Source organism: Xenopus tropicalis, chromosome 2 (assembly GCF_000004195.4).
Source record: "Xenopus tropicalis strain Nigerian chromosome 2, UCB_Xtro_10.0, whole genome shotgun sequence".
Taxonomy (NCBI): Eukaryota; Metazoa; Chordata; class Amphibia; order Anura; family Pipidae; genus Xenopus; species Xenopus tropicalis.
Window position 1 is genome coordinate 171,845,724 of NC_030678.2, and position 23,772 is coordinate 171,869,495.

The window sequence follows — 23,772 nt, forward strand, 5'->3', positions numbered from 1 at the left end:
AGGTACTGTTTTATTATTACAGAGAAAAGGGAATCATTTAACCATTAAATAAACCCAATAGGGCTGTTCTGCCCCAATAAGGGGTAATTATGTTCATTGCTGGAGTTGGGGAGAGGCATTGCTACTTCTGTGCAGAGTTGCTGTTTGTAGGAATTAATACCTGACTAATACATAATAATACTGTACATAATAAAGCCACATTGTGCCAGGGGTTTTATTGCCCTTTAATGTGTAATTGCTTGAATTGTAATTGTCTCTCTCTTTGCAGAAGGAGCACCTGTTCTTTATGGTTGTGCTCGTGGCCTTCTGCCTCTCCTTGATCTTCTTATATTTCTGGCAGGAAGCAAAGAACGACTACAACGACTTTGATTGGTGCGTAACTGCCCGATGTGACTCTCTAACACCCATAACATACGTTTAATGCTAAATTCAGGCAAAAAAGGACCTTTATTCGTTGTCAGTCCCCCTTTATTTTTTCTGATTTAATTGTGGTGCAAGAAACACTATAAAATATTGATTCTTAGGCCCCAATAGTATCACTGTACCCAACTGTTTTAGCACCAGTATCCCCCTTATAAGCAGATTTTACGGATATTTAATGTGTGATTTCCCATAGCAAAGATAGACTCTAGCTAGTCCCCCGGAGAGAGTGTCATTGGTTTGGCTGCGAGACCCCACTAGACAGTATGAGCCATCGGGATGCAGAGAAGGAAAGGCAAATATATCAGTTTAATTATTATTAGGAAGAAATCTTATTTTGATCTTGTATTTTCAGGATCTCCTATTTGAAAGTGGGGTATTGGTTCCTTTGGTCCACAGTAGTTCTGGTGGTGGCAGCGGTTCTGTTTGGATACATTGCATTATTGCTGGTAAGTCTCGTGCATTATATATGTAGCACCTTTCTGAATACACCCGCTTTACTGGTACTTTGTAGCTTAACTTGGCCTTACCCAGAGCTTTGTCTTGGACACCGGTCATTCATAAAACAGATTGATAACTCTTTATTGGTTCTTTGGATGGTTCACAATCTGATGGTGGGCGGTACTCAGGATACTCTTCAGCTGAGGCATTCACAACCCCCAAAGAAAGCCCCAGTGTAGGAATCTCCTATCCCTGAGACTGGCTGCTTAAGTCCCTATACTGGCAGTGACGCCTCAGGGTACTAACCCTTCTGGCCTTCTCATTGGAGCCTCTAGCTGCTCTACTAACTACTCTGCTCCTCCCATAGCAAGCTATTACAGATCTTTTTCTGGCACTCTCTTCACCTACTGAGGCCTACATCTGCCCCAGGCCCTTTAGCACAATTCCTCCTCCTCCGGCAAATGGGGACCAAAGAGACAGAACATGTGGTAACTTCCCCTTTAAAGACTAGGGACCCTTGAGACCCTCGAGCCAGTTAGTGAACTGCCAAGGGAAAGACTTGAACCTGCTCCCAACTGTAAATCAGGACCAGCTCTTAGTTGTCCAAAGCCTTCCTTGGGGACCACATGAAATAAAGGTTGGCTCTAAAAAGCTTCAAATCAAAGACCAGTTTTGAAAGTATTAGCTACAAGTGATGTAGTGATGGGCAGATTTGCCCCCAAAGCCACAATCCCTCAAGTCAAAAAAAACCCCCAACCATGAATTTGGGCAAGTGGTGGGCCGTGGTGGGCAAGGCAAAGCATTAAACCCATTAATAACGTCATCAAAGATCATTAATGGATTTTTTCAAGGGGGTCCCATGTAAATAACTTGACCCCAAAATTTCTGTTGCTGGCCCTGGCTTTGTCCAGTCTACTGCCCCCCAGAGAAGTCTATGGCCACAAAGCAGAGGGGGCCCCTGTTTTGAGTTTAAGTTAGCCTTTAATAATACAAAACAGATATAAAGGCATATAAGTTTTTCATAGAAAACAGGTGGGTTTGATTGAGAGACTGAAATGGATGAATAGAAGGATAATTAATAAAAAGTAACAATAACAATGAAATTGGAGTCTCACAGAGCTGCCGGGGTCAGTGACCCATATATGAAAGGCAGAAGAAGAAGGCAAATAGTTTAAAAAAAAAGTATTAAAAAATGAAGACCAACTGCAAACATTATAAAGTATGAATTAAAAGTCAGCGCTCCCTGTGCATGTCAGAGAGATATACCAACACCAGCCCTTGACTTCAACACTGATTCTCTGTTATTGAGCCATTTTCGCTTTTACTGGGACAAATTCAACCCCTTTATTAGAAAATGCTGTAGGGCCCAAAGCCAGAGCTACCCACAATGCAGTGCACTATTCACCTCGATGCTTATCCCCCTATCACAGCACCATTTCTCCTGGCTTGGCCTTTTCATCAGATATCACTGTCGGGTTAGTTTACCTTTTTTTACCCAATATATTGAATTAATGGCAGAAAGGGGTTTTGTCTCCACCAGACTGAAATGTATTTAACCCCCACCCTGAGGAAAGCCGACCTCGATGGTCAGGATTTGTTCCTGCTACTGCCCCAGACATAGGTGTCCCAGTGTGCCGTGCCGGGTAGGGGACGGGTAAGGTTTCCCGTAGATCAGATCAATTCACTAATAAGGCCCTTTGTGCAGATCAGAGGGATAGTGTCTGTAGCTGGGGAAGTGAAACTTTGCCTTTATATCAGTTTTGTATCATTAAAGGCTAACTCGAGGTTAAACCAGGGGCCCCCTCTGCGGCCCCCCACGTAAGGCATGGGAAGGTTTGTCTCCGAGTGCCCGTTCCCCTGGTCATTGTAGCCATCGACTTCTCTGGGGAGGGGCCAAAGCCAGGGCCGCCACCAGAAACTTTGGGGCCCCACACAAGTTACTTATATGAGGCCCCCAATGAACACAAGTGCTCAGTACCAACATTTTGCAATGCCCCTTCTGTGTACAAAATAAACAATGGGCGTTACCCTATAATTGGGGGTCAGTGGAGTTTATATGTAGGTTTCCAAAAAAGATTTCACCGGTCCCAGTACAGTACAGGTATGGGATCCCTTATCCGGAAACCCGTCATCCAGAAAGTTCTGAATTATGGACAGGCCATCTCCCATAGACTCCTTTATAAGCAAATAAATCTAATTTTTAAAAACCAGGGCTGTGGAGTCGGTAGATAAATTCTCCGACTCCGACTCCTCAGTTTCTGATACTTCCGCCTCCGACTCCTCAGTTTCTGATACTTCCGCCTCCGACTCCGACTCCTCAGTTTCTGATACTTCCGCCTCCGACTCCTCAGTTTCTGATACTTCCGCCTCCGACTCCTCAGTTTCTGATACTTCCGACTCCTCAGTTTCTGATACTTCCGCCTCCGACTCCTCTGTTTCTGATACTTCCGACTCTGACTCCTCAGTTTCTGATACTTCCGCCTCCGACTCCTCTGTTTCTGATACTTCCGCCTCCGACTCCTCAGTTTCTGATACTTCCGACTCTGACTCCTCAGTTTCTGATACTTCCGCCTCCGACTCCTCAGTTTCTGATACTTCCGCCTCCGACTCCTCAGTTTCTGATACTTCCGCCTCCGACTCCTCAGTTTCTGATACTTCCGCCTCCGACTCCTCAGTTTCTGATACTTCCGCCTCCGACTCCTCAGTTTCTGATACTTCCGCCTCCGACTCCTCAGTTTCTGATACTTCCGCCTCCGACTCCTCAGTTTCTGATACTTCCGCCTCCGACTCCTCAGTTTCTGATACTTCCGCCTCCGACTCCTCAGTTTCTGATACTTCCGCCTCCGACTCCTCAGTTTCTGATACTTCCGCCTCCGACTCCTCAGTTTCTGATACTTCCGCCTCCGACTCCTCAGTTTCTGATACTTCCGCCTCCGACTCCGACTCCTCAGTTTTTAATGTATTTTATACATTCATTGAAGGAAGGAGACATACATGTAATTTAACCACAGAACTACTGGCTAGGAAGCCAACACTCTACTGTATTGCCCAATTAAAGCAAAAGACAAACACAATGAAAACAACAAGGTTTTGTTTATTTTTATTTTTTTTTAAACAAGTGGCTGGATAGTAATAGCTGGCATAAAAATCAGGAACAGCAACTTTACCAGTTCAAAACAAACCACATTCTTTGGTAGTTTTAAGTTAAAACTACCAAAGAATGTGGTAACAGAGGAATGTGACGCAGTGGAGCTGCCGCACCGTAACTGTGCGTTACGTCCCATTTAGTGAAGCATACAGTCAATGAAAAGCTTCATGGTCACTCAACATGTTCGTTTATGCACTGCGTGCATTGGGCTTTATTCTTATAGCAGAGAAGTAATTAATTATGACTGTTTGTGAATTGGGACATTAAAACTTGCTTTATTTTTTTTTTTTTATTCCCATTTAAATTTAGTCGGAGTCGGAGTCGGTTCATTTTTTGCCGACTCCGACTCCAGGTACCCAAAATTGCCTCCCACTCCTCGACTCCGACTCCACAGCCCTGTTAAAAACAGAACAGCCCTATTGGGTTTATTTAATGGTTAAATGATTCCCTTTTCTCTGTAATAATAAAACAGTACCTGTACTTGATCCCAACTAAGATATAATTACCCCTTATTGGGGGCAGAACAGCCCTATTGGGTTTATTTAATGGTTAAATGATTCCCTTTTCTCTGTAATAATAAAACAGTACCTGTACTCGATCCCAACTAAGATATAATTACCCCTTATTGGGGCAGAACAGCCCTATTGGGTTTATTTCATGGTTAAATGATTCCCTTTTCTCTGTAATAATAAAACAGTACCTGTACTTGATCCCAACTAAGATATAATTACCCCTTATTGGGGGCAGAACAGTCCTATTGGGTTTATTTAATGGTTAAATGATTCCCTTTTCTCTGTAATAATAAAACAGTACCTGTACTTGATCCCAACTAAGATATAATTACCCCTTATTGGGGGCAGAACAGCCCTATTGGGTTTATTTAATGGTTAAATGATTCCCTTTTCTCTGTAATAATAAAACAGTACCTGTACTTGATCCCAACTAAGATATAATTACCCCTTATTGGGGCAGAACAGCCCTATTGGGTTTATTTAATGGTTAAATGATTCCCTTTTCTCTGTAATAATAAAACAGTACCTGTACTTGATCCCAACTAAGATATAATTACCCCTTATTGGGGCAGAACAGCCCTATTGGGTTTATTTCATGGTTAAATGATTCCCTTTTCTCTGTAATAATAAAACAGTACCTGTACTTGATCCCAACTAAGATATAATTACCCCTTATTGGGGCAGAACAGCCCTATTGGGTTTATTTAATGGTTAAATGATTCCCTTTTCTCTGTAATAATAAAACAGTACCTGTACTTGATCCCAACTAAGATATAATTACCCCTTATTGGGGGCAGAACAGCCCTATTGGGTTTATTCAATATTTAACTGATTTTTGGCAGACTTAAGTTATGGAAATCTAAATCATGGAAAGATCACTTATCCAGAAAACCCCAGGTCCCGTGTATTCTGGATAACAGGTCCCATACCTGTAGTACCCTATCCTTTCCCCCCCGTATGGTGGCCCTGGACAAATCTATACAACTAACACAATTCTGTGCAATTGACCTCTCAGTTTTTCCATTTCCAGGTTCTAGCAGTCTGTCTGCTCTCAGAGGGACAACAGTTACATCTGCACTGGAGCCACAAGGTGCGTCACTCACTACCCCTATCAGGGTTATGGGCGGAATGGGGGATTTGTCAGGATGCATAAAGTAACATGTTGCCTTTCATCCAGTCACTCGGGCAGATAGAGTATTGCATCCTGGGCTCAGTTACTACTATGGGAAAACTTGTTAAAATCCTGCATTGTAATCTGTTTTTCCCATGGGGCTAGTCATATTCTTCATTTCCCAGGGTGCCACAGCCATGTGACCTGTGCTCTGATAAACTTCAGTCTCACTTTACTGCTGCGCTGCAAGTTGGAGTGATATCCCCCCTCCCCCCCAGCAGCCGATCAGCAGAACAATGGGAAGGGAGCAAGATAGCAGCTCCCAGTAGGTATCAGAATAGCACTCAATAGTAAGAAATCCAAGTCCGGCTTGGGACTCCTCCAGTTACATGGGAGTAGGAGAAACAATAGGTTAGCTGAAAGCAGTTCTAATGTGTAGCGCTGGCTGAAAGCTCAGACTCAGGCACACTTTACTGCTGCGCTGCAAGTTGGAGTGATATCCCCCCCCCCCTCACCCCCAGCAGCCGATCAGCAGAACAATGGGAAGGGAGCAAGATAGCGGCTCCCAGTAGGTATCAGAATAGCACTCAATAGTAAGAAATCCAAGTCCGGCTTGGGACTCCTCCAGTTACATGGGAGTAGGAGAACCTGTACTTGATCCCAACTAAGATATAATTACCCCTTATTGGGGGCAGAACAGCCCTATTGGGTTTATTTCATGGTTAAATGATTCCCTTTTCTCTGTAATAATAAAACAGTACCTGTACTTGATCCCAACTAAGATATAATTACCCCTTATTGGGGCAGAACAATCCTATTGGGTTTATTTCATGGTTAAGTGATTCCCTTTTCTCTGTAATAATAAAACAGTACCTGTACTTGATCCCAACTAAGATATAATTACCCCTTATTGGGGCAGAACAGCCCTATTGGGTTTATTTCATGGTTAAATGATTCCCTTTTCTCTGTAATAATAAAACAGTACCTGTACTTGATCCCAACTAAGATATAATTACCCCTTATTGGGGCAGAACAGCCCTATTGGGTTTATTTCATGGTTAAATGATTCCCTTTTCTCTGTAATAATAAAACAGTACCTGTACTTGATCCCAACTGGGGCAGCGGCCATACTGTGAGTGCCCTGGTTACCTACTCTCGCTTATTGGCTTCTTCTATAATGTTAAAGCTCCTAGTCCAGAATATTCTAACAGAGACCTTCCTTGGCAGATCGGGACTGTGATTGTTCTGGTGGTGTCGCTGGGAGCTCTGGTTGCCCTGTCCCATCTGTGGAAAGGAGAATGGGATACAGTGCGACTTTCCTTCCAGGTACCGTCTTAGTGTTAATATTTAACATTTATTCACCTTCAAGATAACTTTTAATATGTTATAGAACGGCAAATTCTAAGAAATGTTTCAATTGGTCTTCATTATTTATAGTTTTTGAAATATTTGCCTTCTTTGAAGCTTTCAGCCTTGGTGAAACTACAGTTTAATTGTTATTGTTACTTTTTAGTACTAATTTTTCTATTCAGTCCTTCTCCTATTCATAATACCAGTCTTTCATTCAAACCACACCCTGGTTGCTAAGGTAACTTGGATCCTAGCAACCAAATAGCTGCTGAAACTCCAAGCTGGAGTTTTAAACTGAAATAATTAAAAACCCCCACAAATAATAAAAAATGAAGACCAATTGCAAATGGTCTCAGAATATTACTCTCTAACATTATACCAAACGTTAAAGGCCCCTTTAATACATTTTATATTTAATTTGCCCTTTATTTAAAAAGGAAAGTTTAGAATTTCAGGGTTGCAGCTTTGCAGTTGGTCGGCATTTATTTCCCAAGGCTTTTGTTGTTGCTTTCTAAGCTGGGAGGTAAGACGGGCTCTGGCTGATAGGATCTGAGGTGTCGCTGCCAAGGGAGATTTTCGTTTCTAAGAAAGGCCGATAAAATCGGGCTGATTCTCTCTGTTTCGCTGCTTCTGTGGGAACATGATCTGTAAATCCTTCCCCCATCAGCGAGGGAACCTGGCGCCCCCATACCTGCCCTACATTTGTGTCCTCCTTACTAACAGGGTGCTAGGGGTTAATATGCACCCCCCCTTGTTTATCATTATCCTTTATATATAGAGCTGCCATAGTGCATAGCCCTTGGTCCTTGCACCAGCGGAGCTAACAATCTAATGCAATCACTGAGCCCTCCGTAACAAACAAGAATAATATACAAAATGTCATATTTCCGATTCTGATCCAAAACAGCATTTCTTGCTCATTTGCAACCAATACGCTGGAATCCTGGGAGGGCTAAATGCTGCATTGTGGGTAAAACACATGGCAGTTTACCATTTGGCCATAAACGATCCTATTGGGTCTTTTCAATATACAAAAAACATCTTTAACGTCACATTTTAACCTTTGTACCCTGCTGTAGGTTACTGCCCCCTATCTGCACATCGCCGCTATTGCAGCAATGTCAGTTCTATCCTGGCCGGTGGCTCTGTATTTTATGAGAATGAGCAACGCAGGTAAGTTCTGTATCTCTCTCCTTTATTTGGCATTATGGGTAATGGGGCGGCCCAGTCTGAGCCCAGTCCCCGTGTCTCGCTGCAGGTTTTCGGGTGCTGATATTAAGTCCTTACCTGGCGGTGCTGCTATTCCTCTATCTCATCCCGCTGGGCATGTACTCCCCATGTATCAGAGAGGAAGGCACCTTGGGGCCCAAACCCAAACTGATCGGACACAGGGGATCACCAACAGTAAGCAACAAAGTTTCAAAGATATGTTTATTCTGTCTATCTGTAACAGGGCTTGTGGGGCTCAGGATAGGGGTAGGAGGAGAAAGTACAAAGACCATAACAGAATGCTCTGTTATACAGATAGCTAGAATCTCAGCCATAAAGCAGGGCAGGACTGCTGCTTACAATGGGGGGATCAGATAGGATCTGTGCCACTGTGACAGAATGCTCTGTTATACAGATAGCTAGAATCTCAGCCATAAAGCAGGGCAGGACTGCTGCTTACAATGGGGGGATCAGATAGGATCTGTGCCACTGTGACAGAATGCTCTGTTATACAGATAGCTAGAATCTCAGCCATAAAGCAGGGCAGGACTGCTGCTTACAATGGGGGGGATCAGATAGGGATTTTTATTAAGAAATTAAAACAGAAAACAGAAAATCAAACTTTCAATTACATAACATCAAAAAAGAAAATTCAATTACATAACATCAAAATGACATTTTAATTAAATAACATCCGAAGATTGCACCCATGTGAAATCCACCTCCCTCCACAGTTTAGCATTGTCCTTGTTAATGCCAATCTCTTTGAAACGGATGAAAAACAGTTCCCTCAAGATTCTTTTAACTGTTGGATCAATAGTTCCATCCTCCCCCCCGAAAGATTTACTGCACCTCATTATCCACAAAAAGTATCTAATGACAGTGAAAATCACAAAAAAGGTCTCATTATCCAAAGGATGCTTTCCCCTTACCAGCCCATACGCCCTTTCCCCATATGTGTGCCGACAGAACCTTCCAATTTTCAAAACTGACAGGACTTCATTATACAGAGCCCGAGATACCGAGCACTCTAATAAAAAGTGATTTGTGGTCTCTTCCACTTGGCACCCCCAGGGGCAGAGCCTGTTTACCACACTCAGATAGCTCAGATTGCCCCTAAGGAAGAGTTTCCCCTGGAAAGCCAGCCAGGCGTTATCCAGGAACTTGCCGGGGAGCCTATGGCCATTCAGGAACTTCAGGCAAGTTTTCATCTGTTCAGTTGTACAGTCTTTCAGGACTGGGGCAGAGATAAAAAAGGAATTTAATACAGACTCGTATAACTGCTTCCTGGTAAGATTCCCTATTGCCCCGAAGTCCAAATTCCACTTCTTTATCAGCTTTAAGCCTAAAACTAAATGCTGTGGAAAGTACCCCCCCCTAATCCGGACCCCCTTCACTCTACCGCCCTCCATCCAGTCTCTGATAAAAGGCGAAACCCAGGACCTGACACAGTTCTCCCACAGAGAACACGTCCTTTGGCCCAGATTCCCAAAATTAAATTTCAGGAAAATGGTGCCAAAGAACGCGATTGGACAAACCATCCCTAACCCCCCCTCTTTTCTCTGCAGGAATGTGACCCCTCTTTTTACTGGGTTCAGTCTGCTCCCCCAGAGCATCTGAAAGAACAGACTGTAGAGCCGAGCAGAGAGAGATTCTGGCAGGGGAAACACATAGGCAACAAAAAGAAACAACGGGATCAGAAAAGTCTTGATCAAATTAACCCTTTCTCTATAGGTCAGCTTCCAAGATTTCCAGCGCTGAACTTTTGCCAAACCAGCATCCAGTTTCTCTTCCCAATTTAACAGACCATTATCATTCCTCCCGAATTTAACTCCCAAGATTTTTACCTGCTCTGGGGCTACTGGGAAATTACCAACCTGAAAAGCTGGTTCCCCTTCTAGAACCCAAAAAGCTTCCGACTTTTCCCGATTGACAGAGGAGCCAGAGGCCCCCGAGTAACTTCTGATGCAATCAGTGACCACCTCAACCTCCGCCTGCTTAGAAACAATCACTGACACATCATCCGCATAGGCAACAAACCTGAGGGGCTGCCCGCCGGGCACACAGACCCCCTCCAAGCCTTTCCTCTCCAGCATCCTCAGGAAGGGATCCAGAGCGAATACATAGAGAAGAGGACTCAGAGGGCAGCCCTGCCGCACCCCGGCCCCAACCTCAAAGTCTTCACCTTGCCAACCGTTAATCAATGGGAAGCTTTTTGCCCCTTCATACAAAACTTTAATCCAACTAATGAATCTGCCCGGGATGCCATATTTAGACAAAACAGCCCATAGATAATCATGGTTAACATTATCAAAAGCTTTTGTCTGATCCAGAGACAACAGATACTTACCCCAACCATGAGCTTTGCATGACTCCAAGGCTTCCCTTATAGTAAGGATCGCCCCAAAGATGCTCCGCCCCTTCACCGTGCAGAACTGACAGGACGATAATAAAGTGCCAGAAAATAAAATTAACCGGGAAAAAAGGATCTTTGCCAGAATCTTTCTATCGGAGTTGAGAAGGGCAATCGGCCTCCAGTTCTCAATCCTCTCATCATCCTTCCCCTTTGACAGCAGAATCAGGGCAGAGCACCTCATTGACTCACACAACCCACTCCCCAGACATCCATTAAAGATCTTTGTTAACACCGGGACTAACAGCTCCTTAAAGGTCTTATAGAATTCTGCTGTAAGCCCATCAGGCCCAGGAGCTTTCTTGTTGTTTAACTTATCAATCGCACCCTCCACCTCCTCTTCCCCAATATCTGCTGTCAAAGGGGAGAAATCCAAATTAGCTGTATCAGGTCCTGGGGTCGCCCTTAAGAAGCTTTCAGTCCTTTCCCTCTCCAAAGCCTTACGTCTGAACAAGCCGGCATAGTACGACCTTACAACTCTGAGGATACCCTCCCTGGATTTCTGCAAACTTCCCTCAGAATCAATAAGGCCAGTCACCTGCTTTTTCTTAAAGGTCTCTCTACAGTTCTGGAAAGGGTCCGGGGAGTTTTTTGCCCCAAAATCCCTTTCCAGAACCATAGAGTCCTGGCGACTGTACTGATGCTGCTTCATCAGAGTTTTCAACTGGGCAATTTTCTCCCCCACCACCCCGGCCGAAATTAAGGTTTCCAACTTCTTTCTCAGAGACTGGTATGTTCTAGATCTTATACCCTCCCTTTTAACAGATAGTTTTGTGAAGAAGGTTCGGATTTCTTCTTTTGTACCCTCCCACCACTGTTGGATTGAATCAAAGAAGTCCAGCTTCGACCACTGGGCCTCAAAAAAACTCCTAAAAGAGCCATTCCTTGCAGCTTCCTTCAATGACTCAAATCCAAGTCTCCACAACCCTCTACCCCTTCTCGGGAGCTCTGACATCCCATATTTAAAGGAAACCATTAAATGGTCTGAGAAATCTACCAACGTTTCTTTTACATCTGAAAAAGTATCTCTCTCTTTAACAAAATCCAAATCTATGCGGCTACTTCGATTTGCACAAAAATAAGTATGGACACCCTTCCTCCCATTCCAGGTCGCCACATCCACCAGCCCCGCCTGCCTGATAATATTAGACAAAAAGGCCCCTTCATATTTATTATATTTACCTGTCCTGTCCCCCGGCTTCAGGACTTCATTAAAATCCCCAGCCAGAATGACAGGACAAGAAACACACAAAAAAGGTTTAATTTCGCCCAACAGTTCTTTCCTCTCTGCTATCGTATGTGGCCCATAAACATTAATCAGCCTAAACGTCTCACCCTGAAAATGAACATCTAGGAGTATACAGCGTCCTATTCTGATCTCCAAAAAACGTTTGATTTTAAGATCAAAATGACCTTTAAAAAGAATTCCCACCCCCCCTGCAGATTCCTCTGCAATAGACCAAAAAGAGGGTCCAAATTGCCATTCTCTTTTAGCATTAAACATTTCTGTCCCATCAGTTAATCTTGTTTCTTGTAAGAAAAGAACATCAAAATTAGATTTCCCTAAAAAATCATAAACTTCAGCCCTTGTTTTATGGTTCTTTATACTACACACGTTGATAGTACAAAAATGAATCAATTGTTTTGACATTTTGGAGATTTAGCCAGCCTACCCTCCTTCCCCTCTCCAAATCTTTTATACTGAGGCTTCCCTAATCCACTTGAAGGGCCACTGTCTTTCTCAAAAAACCCATTCCCATCTATAGATTCCCTTTCCTCATCACTTTCTGTCCGACCTTTCCTTTTCTTCCCCTGATCCTCAGTTATCTCCATTTCTACATGGGAAGGGACCTGTTCTTCAATTTCACAATTCATTTCTTCTGTCACAAGAGGCAAAGAAGCCTTGGATTTCCTTTTTCCCTTCTTCTTTTTCTGCTTCTTCCCTGTTTCTTTCCCATGCTCCCTCTCTTCATCCTCCAACCTGCTTAACTCTTCCTCTTCTTCCTCAGCCATATCCCCCCAAGATTTCCCATCAGGGAGTTCAAACCTATTAGAGGTTTCAATATTTGTTTGGAAAACCATCTTGCCTACCATCTTCCTTGTTTTCCTTCCTACCTCCTCCCATCCTTCTTTTTCAACCTCCACTTCCCTTCTTATCCCTTCTCCCCCATCCTTCTCAATAGTCTGGGACAAAACTTCCCCACCTTCCTTCCTGTTAGTGATTTCCTCACATACACCCACCTCCACCCTGGGTACCTCCTCCTGAAAAAACTCTTTTTCGATTCTAGGGCATTCCCTCACAATATTGTGCCAGGCTTCTGGGCATTCCCGGTGCGTATGTCCCAAATCATTACAAAGGTTGCACCTTACCTTATTGCATTCCTTACTAACATGCCCCTGAGCCCCACATAATGCACAAACTTTGAGAGTGCAATCATTGGCCAGATGACGCTTTGAGCCACACTTGAAACACTGCTTGGGTTGTCCTGGATAAAAACAAACACCCCTCTCCTTCCCGATAAAGAAAGAGTTTGGGAGATGCTTGGTAACATTATTAGATACATCCAATCTCACTTGTACTTTCCATCCCACAATCCAGAAACCCTCCTCATTATATAACCTTGTCAGTGGCGCCAGGACCTTACATTGGCGCTTAAGCCAGACCAAAACATCTTCCGGGGGAATGGATTCATTTTTAAAAATGACAGTGACGTTCTTAACTTCTGGCTTTGAAACAGGTATGGCCCTGAAACCTTCCCACTCTGGGGATCTTCCCTTCTCCTGATAGAGACTCCAAAATCTATCCAAACCTTGTGGTAATTTAAAACTTACTTCAAATTCCACATCGGACACTGTTATGAAAGCATTAACATCAGAAGGTGTAAAACCCATTGACTCCTTTATCAAATTCTTGCAGATATACCTACTGCCTGGCATCTTTTCCTTCTCCCCATCCCATTTAATCTTAACTACATTTATCCTTTTAAACACAGGCCCATCAAAAAGAGTCTCTTGTTGTCTTGCAAAAAATCTTCTTTTTTCCCAAAACCCTTTACTTCCTTGATCCTCTCCCCCTGCATTTGACATTTCCATTGACTTAGTAGGATTTGCCACTTTATTTGCTTTACCCAAAACATTATCAGGAGTTACCAGCATATTATTCCCATTATCCACAGAACTTGCAGAAACAATGGGGTTAGAAGGGTTGGAGGTAGGGGGGTTAGAGGTAGGGGGATTAGAGGTAGGGGGATTAGAGGTAGAGGGATTAGAGGTAGGAGGGTTAGAGGTAGGGGGGTTAGAAACAGAGGGGACATCAGAGGGTTTAGGTACAGACATAACAGCAGATTGCCCTTTCCCTGTTCCCTCCTCCTCCCCCCTAAGCACAAAATCCATATACATTGCTTCAAATGATTTCCCCCCTTTACCAGCCTGTTGCATTTCATCAAAACGAGTTCTGTTTTTAAACACCTCTTCCCAGGGTTTAATTAACAGCATAGTTTGCTCAATTTCCCCATCAGCCTCCTCCAACTCTTTATTTATTATAGCAAGTTTTCTTATTCCTAAAGCTCTAGCTTCCCCTTTAGCAAACTTAATGTTAGCAATCCCCCTCTCAATATCCCTCTCCAAAGCTCTCTTTTTGTCTTTAAGAAAGTTCACAGTCCTTAGAGCTTTAGCAATCACCATAGGGTCAGGATTCTCTCCAGCAGCAAGTGCCTCGTTAGCACAATTAGTATCAGTCTCTTTACTCACAGCAGTAACAGTCTCTATACAGGCTGAAAATGTCTCTTTAGCAGCAGCACAAACAGTCTTTAAATCAGCAGAAATAACATTATTATCAGCAGCAGAAAGTGAGTCAGTAACAGTCAGTGGATCAGCAGGAATAGTGGCCCCACCAGTAGCAGGAGAAGCCACAGCAGCAGAATAAGACATTTTAGCTTTCGCTATAGTAGCAGTTGGATTCCCAGCAGTAACACAGTCCTTGCTCACCTGCCCAAAGCCCCCTTCCCCCACCTCCACTCCAGGCTCCTCTGCACAGTCCAAAGCCCCCTCTGCCACCGCCATAGCCAGATTCTCACAGGCGCAATTAGCAGCATTTTCAGCAGCCGCATCAGCATTATGCGTGCCCTCCGCAGGACACAACTCCCAGCATGCACTGCTAGCCTCCCGATGCTTTAGCTCCACACAGACAGGCCCCGCAGGCACATTGCTGGATCTCTCTGCTCTCCCAGCTGCCATTACTTTACTTGCACCAAACTCCCCGCTCCTCCCGGGGGTCTCAGGTTCCACACTGTCACCCCCCAACAGGTTACTGGAGGAGAATTGCGCAGGGGTCTCACACAACTGACTATTGGTGGCACTTTGAGGGGTTTCAGAGCCAGACATAGGGATGGGAGGCATACTCAGGGGGGGGGACATGCTTGTTTGTGGGTCAGGCTCATCAGGCAACAAAACTGGAGTTCTTTCCAAATCTTCTGATATTGTTTGTGAAAAGGATTCATTCATATCCTCCTCCTCCATGCTGCTTCCACTATCTTCCCTTCCTCCCACCTTCTTTCTCTTGGGCTTAGCTTTACTTACTTCACTTTCTGCCGCCATTTTCTGGCTTGAGCCTTTCCTTCCAGAAACAACAGTTTTCTTTTCATTCCTCACACGAAGAGAAAATCTTCTTTTCATTTTCCACGACAATAAAGAAAGTCAGTTTTTTGTTTTTCTTTTTAAGCCCCAAAACCGGGAAACAAACAGCCCCCCAGACCCTTACAGGGCCTGGGGAAAGTTCACCTCACAGGAGCTCCCTCACAGCACCTCCACTCAGCACGAGAGTGTGGCTTACAATGAGGGATCAGATAGGATCTGTGCCACTGTGACAGAATGCTCTGTTATACAGATAGCTAGAATCTCAGCCATAAAGCAGGGCAGGACTGCTGCTTACAATGGAGGGATCAGATAGGATCTGTGCCACTGTGACAGAATGCTCTGTTATACAGATAGCTAGAATCTCAGCCATAAAGCAGGGCAGGACTGCTGCTTACAATGGAGGGATCAGATAGGATCTGTGCCACTGTGACAGAATGCTCTGTTATACAGATAGCTAGAATCTCAGCCATAAAGCAGGGCAGGACTGCTGCTTACAATGGGGGGATCAGATAGGATCTGTGCCACTGTGACAGAATGCTCTGTTATACAGATAGCTAGAATCTCAGCCATAAAGCAGGGCAGGACTGTTGCATAGTTTATATGACGTGTTCCTCAAACCCCAGTGTGTTGTACCTATTACAACCCATGTAGAAAGAGTGATGGATAATTAGACGGGGCCTGTAATGAATATTCTCCGAGCGTTACTGTGGGGATTGCAGCTCAGCAACATCTTGGTTGCCTGGTTGTGGTTCAGAAACCGCTGCTCTGAGACCTTTAGGGAGAAGGGCGAGTTACGATGGTACGGATATACGGATAAACCAATACGGATAAACCATGTTTCATATTGTTTTGTCTGCCCCCTACAGTTGGCACCAGAAAACACCCTGCTGTCCTTCCTGAAGACCATAGAGAGCGGAGGAGACGGCCTGGAGTCCGACGTCACCTTGAGGTACCACCCCGGCCCCTAAAACTCACATTTATCAGGTTTTCGTGATAACTCCACAATGTCAATCAACCAATCAGCAGTTTGCTTTCATTATTCCAACTGCACTGGGCTGGTAAAAGCCGATTTCTGATTGGTTGCAGAACCAGAAAGTCGTTAGATCTTGTTATAATAAGGACAGGGCATTGTTACATTATTACATTTTGCTGCATATTTATTTAGCGAGAGGGAGCTGCCATATGGTTTCCCTTGGACAGTACAGTATATGAGCATAGTTTTTGCCCCCTGTGCCCCGGGCATCACACCCCTCAGTTCACTGATGGCCGCGTGCCTTTTGCCCTTTAGCTATGACGGGGTGCCATTCCTTATGCACGACAGCACTTTAAAGAGGACGACCAATGTAAAAGACGTCTTCCCCAACCGGACCAATGAAAATGCCGCCATGTTTACTTGGGACGCGCTGGAACAGCTGAATGCTGGGATGTGGTTCACTAAGGTATGTTCCTTGCCTTGTTTATAACTATGACGACAAGCATGGACTCCTCTGATTGGTCTGTTGCTTGGGCAGCTCTTGTGGGGTCCAATGTACACGGCGGAGATTGTTTGGGTTTGTGCCCCAAGTGGTTAAAGGGCAAATCATTCCAAAACCACACAATCAATACCGTGAACCATTGAGGAAACTGATTGAAACAACTTCCTCTGACAACACAAGGTTTCTGCCAATAGATTGTCATATTGGTTACCATGTGACCGCTGTTTCCCCTAGAATCAGCCATTTTCCTCTATGGGCTCCCTGTCAGACGAAGATAAGCAGCGCGCGGCCAATCAGTCCATATGCAAACTGGCCGAGCTTCTGCGACTCGCTAGCCGCGCCAACAAGACTGTGATCTTCGACCTGTACATGCCGCCGGGGGATCACCCCTACCGACAGACCTGGGTTAACAGGACGCTGGAAGTGATCTTCGAGTCGGCCATCGATCAGAGACAGGTGTGTTAATAGAGCTTCTCCAGCAGAATCCTGCATTGTATTCTGTTTTTCCCATTGGGCTAGCCATATTCTTCATTTCCCAGGGTGCCACAGCCATGTGACCTGTGCTCTGATAAACTTCAGTCTCACTTTACTGCTGCGCTGCAAGTTGGAGTGATATCCCCCTCCCCCCCCAGCAGCCGATCAGCAGAACAAAGGGAAGGGAGCAAGATAGCAGCTCCCAGTAGGTATCAGAATAGCACTCAATAGTAAGAAATCCAAGTCCGGCTTGGGACTCCTCGAGTTACATGGGAGTAGGAGAAACAATAGGTTAGCTGAAAGCAGTTCTAATGTGTAGCGCTGGCTGAAAGCTCAGACTCAGGCACACTTTACTGCTGCGCTGCAAGTTGGAGTGATATCCCCCCCTCACCCCCAGCAGCCGATCAGCAGAACAATGGGAAGGGAGCAAGATAGCAGCTCCCAGTAGGTACCAGAATAGCACTCAATAGTAAGAAATCCAAGTCCGGCTTGGGACTCCTCCAGTTACATGGGAGTAGGAGAAACAATAGGTTAGCTGAAAGCAGTTCTAATGTGTAGCGCTGGCTGAAAGCTCAGACTCAGGCACACTTTACTGCTGCGCTGCAAGTTGGAGTGATATCCCCCCCTCACCCCCAGCAGCCGATCAGCAGAACAATGGGAAGGGAGCAAGATAGCAGCTCCCAGTAGGTACCAGAATAGCACTCAATAGTAAGAAATCCAAGTCCGGCTTGGGACTCCTCCAGTTACATGGGAGTAGGAGAAACAATAGGTTAGCTGAAAGCAGTTCTAATGTGTAGCGCCGGCTCCTTCTGAAAGCTCAGACTCAGGCACACTTTACTGCTGTGCTGCAAGTTGGAGTGATATCCCCCCCCCCCCCAGCCGATCAGCAGAACAATGGGAAGGGAGCAAGATAGCAGCTCCCAGTAGGTATCAGAATAGCACTCAATAGTAAGAAATCCAAGTCCGGCTTGGGACTCCTCCAGTTACATGGGAGTAGGAGAAACAATAGGTAAGCTGAAAGCAGTTCTAATGTGTAGCGCTGGCTGAAAGCTCAGACTCAGGCACACTTTACTGCTGCGCTGCAAGTTGGAGTGATTCCTCTGGGGCAGGGAAATGCTGGTACAGTAGGAGGTTCCACAGAATATTAACATTAGAGAGGTACCAAGCTTTAACCCATTCTTTGTATTTCTTGCCTGTAGATCTTATGGCTGTTGGATGAAATGAGGTTGTACGTTCAGTCCGTGGCCCCCGGATTCCAGCAGACGTACGGGATGAAGGCCCCCGTGAAAGACCTTAAGGAGAATAACATAGTGAAACTGAACCTGCCCTACAGTGACATGTCCCAGGAAGACATCAGGTTAATATCAGTAAAGCCCACGGGCACGGGCATTGCAATGGGAAAGTGATGGGGTTCCCGTTCAGAGCGGAATCGGGTGCTCATGCCCCAGACCTTCAGCTAGGGGAGCCCCTACGGGAAATCGAGAGACAGGGGGGCACTCCGGAACCCCCAATGAAAGTCTCAAAGTAGCTCAATATTAAAGTAAAATCAGTTCAGTTCATTGTAACTATACACATAATGCAAGGGAAGCCTTACGCGTTTCGTACCTAAGAGGGTACTTAGTCATAGGCTTATTGTTGTATGGGCACCACCGGCGGGGCCTCCCTGACCAACATCTGGCCTGAAATTGGGCAGATCTCAATCGACAGGCTTGATTTTTCCGTCAGATCGGGGACCCAATTGTTCTTGTTCTAGAGCTAAATGATTGAATTGGCCCAATATTGCCCTCCCAGTATCGGGAGAAGGTACGCTCGCTTGGCAGATCTTACTGTGTGTGGCCAGCTTAACTCAAGATGTATCCGCAGGATTTCCTGGCTCCTGAGAGGGGTTTGCATTTGGGAAGCACCACGTGTAGATACACAGGGGGGCACACACTGGGCCTGTATTGGGTGCCGGGGTAACTCGGAAGCTGCCCCTGGGGCATCAGTTCCCCTGGGAGACAAATAAGTGAGTAACTGTGTATTCCCAGAGGGCAGGTTTGTACAGTTGTACCGTGTATTTCAGAATGTACGCCGATGCCAACATCACTACCAACCTGTACGTGGTGAGTGAACCGTGGCTCTTCTCCCTGGCGTGGTGCGCCGGCGCCCATTCCGTCACCACCAACGTCGTGCAGAGCCTGAAACGCATGGACAGGCCCATGTTCCTCATGGTGAGTAGCAAAGCCACAAACATGGGGCCCTCCTGCAGCTCTCTGTGCCTTATAGATAGAATTGTGAGGAGCAAAGCCACAAACATGGGGCCCTCCTGCAGCTCTCTGTGCCTTATAGATAGAATTGTGAGGAGCAAAGCCACAAACATGGGGCCCTCCTGCAGCTCTCTGTGCCTTATAGATAGAATTGTGAGTAGCAAAGCCACAAACATGGGGCCCTCCTGCAGCTCTCTGTGCCTTAAGATCCCCATACACCTTAAGATCCGCTCACTTGGCTATGCCAACCCCGGCAGCCAAAAAAAATATTGCTTTGTGAAACTACAGTTTAATTGTTATTGTTTTAGTACTTCATTTTCTATTCAAGTCCTCTGCTATTCATATATCAGTCTTTCATTCAAACCCACCCTGGTTGCTAAGGTCATTTGGACCCTAGCAACCAAATAGCTGCTGAAACTCCAAACGGTAGAACTGCTGGTGGGTTTTGAATTATTTAGCTTTTTATCCAGCAACTCTCCAGTTTGGAATTTTAGCAGCACTACAGTTGCTAGGGTCCCAGTCACCCTAGTAACCAGAAATGTTTGTGCCTGTGATGCCCAGTCAGCTCAGCAGCGCTGATCCCCCACTTCTAATAACTGTATTACTCTTTGGGACCCCCCTACTGTAGCAGTCGCTGGGATGTGGGTACTTGTAGTTCAACAACTGGTCAATTGGCAGAAGTCCCTGGTTTATGTGATTTCTTTTCAACCAAACTGGGGGCCCGATCAACCTGTATTTTTTGGGGGCCCCATAATCTTGAACTGCGGACCTCATAACTTGTATGTGTCAGTGGGGGTAAGCAACACATAGTGAATGTCTGATTGGTTGCTATGGGTTACTAGACTTGTCTTTTAGTGCTTAATACCTTCCATTGTTTCCCTACTGCCTTGTTATGGAAGCCTTGGAATTTGTATTGCTCTTTATAAACTATTGCTATGGAACTTGCCCCCCATCAGGGAGATACAGGGTGGAGAAATACAACTTTCTGCCCCTTTGCAGCCATTGGAGTGACCCGGGGGTGCCAGTGTCTGATGCAGGTGCCACGCGGGTACTCTCAGCAGACCAATGGGCAGTGATTGGTACATCAGCCGCGGGTATGAGCTCCCATGTTTAAAGTTTCCAAGTGGCCATAATATTCCATAATACTCTATAACATTGTTGTGTTGCAGACCCCGGGCGACTACCGGCTAATGTGGATCCTGACGGACGCTGCCTCGGCGCTAGTGATTGCCCTCATCTTCCTCCTGCACGGGTGAGCCCTCACATTTATCTTGTATATTCCATATACAAATGGAAGTAAAAACACTATGGGGAGAATCATGTAGATAAAGGAAAAGTTAAACCATCTTGAGGGGGTTAGAATAGCTGTTAATACCTTAATAATCTTGTATGGATTTCATGGCTTTCTTATTGCCCCCTGTAGGTGGCGAGAGAGAGGGTTACCCTGCTGCCCAGAAAGCCCGGTGAATCTTACAAGCGGCTTCTACAACACATTTAAAACTGGTAAGTACCAAGTACAAGAGAGAAATATATAATTATGGTTTGAACAGTTCAACAGGTTTCCAACCAATTAGGGTTTTCTCCTCGTTGCTAATTTTAGTACATAATCCCAGGGGCCCCGGGGGGGGGTGCATACATACATTGGGCTCCGAGTAGCACAGCCGCAGAGCAATTTCAGCTTCCAGAGAGCAACAGCACAGCCGCTCAATTAGGGCTTACTCCGACATATGTAATAAAGGACAGAACAGTTTCCCAGGTGCAGTAACACATAGCAACCAGGTGACCAGAAAATGCTACCTGCTGATTGGTTGCCATAGGTAATAAAAACTGAAACAAATTTTGCCCCTAATATTACATAACCTCCATTAAGTACTTATTATGTGATTATGGGCCTGGGTGTGTATGGGCCTGGGGGAGTATGGGGCCTGGGTGAGTATGGGCCTGGGTGAGTATGGGCCTGGGTGAGTATGGGCCTGGGTGAGTATGGGGCCTGGGTGAGTATGGGCCTGGGTGAGTATGGGGCCTGGGTGAGTATGGGGCCTGGGTGAGTATGGGGCCTGGGTGAGTATGGGGCCTGGGTGAGTATGGGCCTGGGTGAGTATGGGGCCTGGGTGAGTATGGGCCTGGGTGAGTATGGGCCTGGGTGAGTATGGGGCCTGGGTGAGTATGGGGCCTGGGTGAGTATGGGCCTGGGTGAGTATGGGCCTGGGTGAGTATGGGGCCTGGGTGAGTATGGGGCCTGGGTGAGTATGGGGCCTGGGTGAGTATGGGCCTGGGTGAGTATGGGGCCTGGGTGAGTATGGGGCCTGGGTGAGTATGGGGCCTGGGTGAGTATGGGCCTGAGGGCCTGGGTGAGTATGGGGCCTGGGTGAGTATGGGGCCTGGGTGAGTATGGGCCTGGGTGAGTATGGGGCCTGGGTGAGTATGGGGCCTGGGTGAGTATGGGGCCTGGGTGAGTATGGGGCCTGGGTGAGTATGGGGCCTGGGTGAGTATGGGGCCTGGGTGAGTATGGGGCCTGGGTGAGTATGGGGCCTGGGTGGGTATGGGCCTGGGTGAGTATGGGGCCTGGGTGTGAGTATGGGGCCTGGGTGTGAGTATGGGGCCTGGGTGAGTATGGGGCCTGGGCAAGTAGCTTGGATAATGTACATGCCTAGATCCCACCAGAGGACCTGACTCTCAGCCAGATAGATACAGTAGTGCTGCATAGTGCAGGTTTCTCTATGTTGGAAATAAGGTTCGGCTGATGGGTGTTGTGTTGGTGCCATTGGGCCCCGTGCCCACTCCCCTGGGTCAGTCCAACCCCTATAATGTATCTCAGTGATCCCAACACCAGGGATGTCTCTTTATACCTCCCATATACACTGTCTCTGAAGGCTGGAGCCAAAGGTGCGATTGTCCCAATAATCCCCAAATCCTGTTCTTCCCAGTGAGTCTCCTGCATCTCAGGCGGAAGCGCTGGGGAGAGAAGGTCCCATCGACACTGAGTGAAAGGAATAAGTTGTTGGTTTTCCCCTTTTGCAGAGATCGACATGTCGGCCTCCTCAGACAGCGAAGCCAAGAGTCTGCCTACGACCCCCAACGTCAGGAACAGCGAGGGGAGCATCAGCTCTGCAGAGAATTAGTGACTCCGGGGCAGGGACCCCAAAACTGTGCTTCCCAGATGTGCCCAAGGGGGCGCCGCTTTGCTCTATGGAATGGAGTCTCACTGTGGGACATCCTCTCTGCCGCGGAACACTCGGTGCTTGGCTCCGGGGCAAAGGGGGCTTTGTAGTTTAATGCGCTGCTCGGACCAGTCGATTGTAGAACAAACAGCCCAATTGCTCAAAGTGGAACCGAGCCAGGACCTAGTGCCGGACGGATGTGGAACAGGCACAGGGTTCTCCCTACGGTCCCTCCTCGTTGGTTTCTCTCGTTCTATCTCATTCCATCCCCTCTCCCTCCGGCCATGGCTGCTAGTCCTAATGTCACGCTGGGCATGTAGGGCATCTAGACTACTGTACCTGGAACCCATCGGCCCAGACTGGCGCACACAGTGTTCTAGATTCATCGATCCCATAGACTGTGCCCAGGCAGAGTGTTTATTTGTCATCTCTCTACAATAACTCTACTCGGTCTCTTCCTATTGGAAAGTTATTGCTCAACATACTCAGGAACACAAACCAACTACCTGTCTGGAAATGGAATCAAAGGGGGATGTTGGCCTACGGGGCCCCCCAGAGGAGACACATGGAAACTGTAAGGCAGCGGGTACCAAAATTCTGAGTTGCTCATTCCCTATTTGTGAAACTTTGTACCAGGAACATTCCATCTAACAGGGGGAGCCCTGTGTGACCCCTATTCCCTTACTATGGTGCCAGGCTTGTCTGGGTTGTCTGTTTCCAAAATGGTTTAAAAACAGAGGTGATTCAGTTATAAATGGTCTTACCTCTCCAGGGCACAGACCTAATGGGGCGGGGGGGGGGTACTAAGGCATTTAGGGGCCGGCCTGGCAAAGGGAACTGGTACATGTTCACTACAGAGATAATTAGAATGATCTAGGCCTTCAAAGCTATCCACAGGGGGGCACCATCTTGAATTTTGGTGGAAGTGTCAGTGGCACCGCACATGCTCAGTGGGCTCTGGGCAGCTGGAGCGTAGGGGTCGTCACAAATCAAGTAGAAAATGTTTCAATCACAAAAGCCGAAGCTACAGGGGTGATTACTAAGTTCTGATGCAGAAAGCACTGGTTTTTATGCTGTAACGGGAATCTAATATAATTGTGACATAATGGGCTTATTTATCAATTTTCGAGTTTGTGAATTCGAGTTTGTTTTTCTAAATCAAATAACCCTGCACAC

The 23,772-nt window shown here is 46.2% G+C and overlaps 1 protein-coding gene across 1 annotated transcript in view; it reads left to right on the forward strand.

Moving 5' to 3' along the window:
• Positions 1–23,053, forward strand: part of LOC100491166 (glycerophosphodiester phosphodiesterase domain-containing protein 5-like) — a 37,487-nt gene extending 14,434 nt beyond the window's left edge. The window contains exons 3-16 of the mRNA XM_031897360.1: positions 269–372; positions 776–869; positions 5,552–5,611; positions 6,860–6,958; positions 8,062–8,155; positions 8,241–8,386; positions 16,106–16,188; positions 16,528–16,678; positions 16,949–17,170; positions 18,388–18,545; positions 19,251–19,398; positions 20,604–20,686; positions 20,858–20,937; positions 22,457–23,053. Coding sequence (XP_031753220.1) covers positions 269–372; positions 776–869; positions 5,552–5,611; positions 6,860–6,958; positions 8,062–8,155; positions 8,241–8,386; positions 16,106–16,188; positions 16,528–16,678; positions 16,949–17,170; positions 18,388–18,545; positions 19,251–19,398; positions 20,604–20,686; positions 20,858–20,937; positions 22,457–22,557 — 1,623 coding nt within the window. The 3' untranslated portion in view covers positions 22,558–23,053. The remainder of the gene's footprint in view (positions 1–268; positions 373–775; positions 870–5,551; positions 5,612–6,859; positions 6,959–8,061; positions 8,156–8,240; positions 8,387–16,105; positions 16,189–16,527; positions 16,679–16,948; positions 17,171–18,387; positions 18,546–19,250; positions 19,399–20,603; positions 20,687–20,857; positions 20,938–22,456) is intronic.
• The last annotated feature ends 719 nt before the right edge of the window (positions 23,054–23,772 follow it).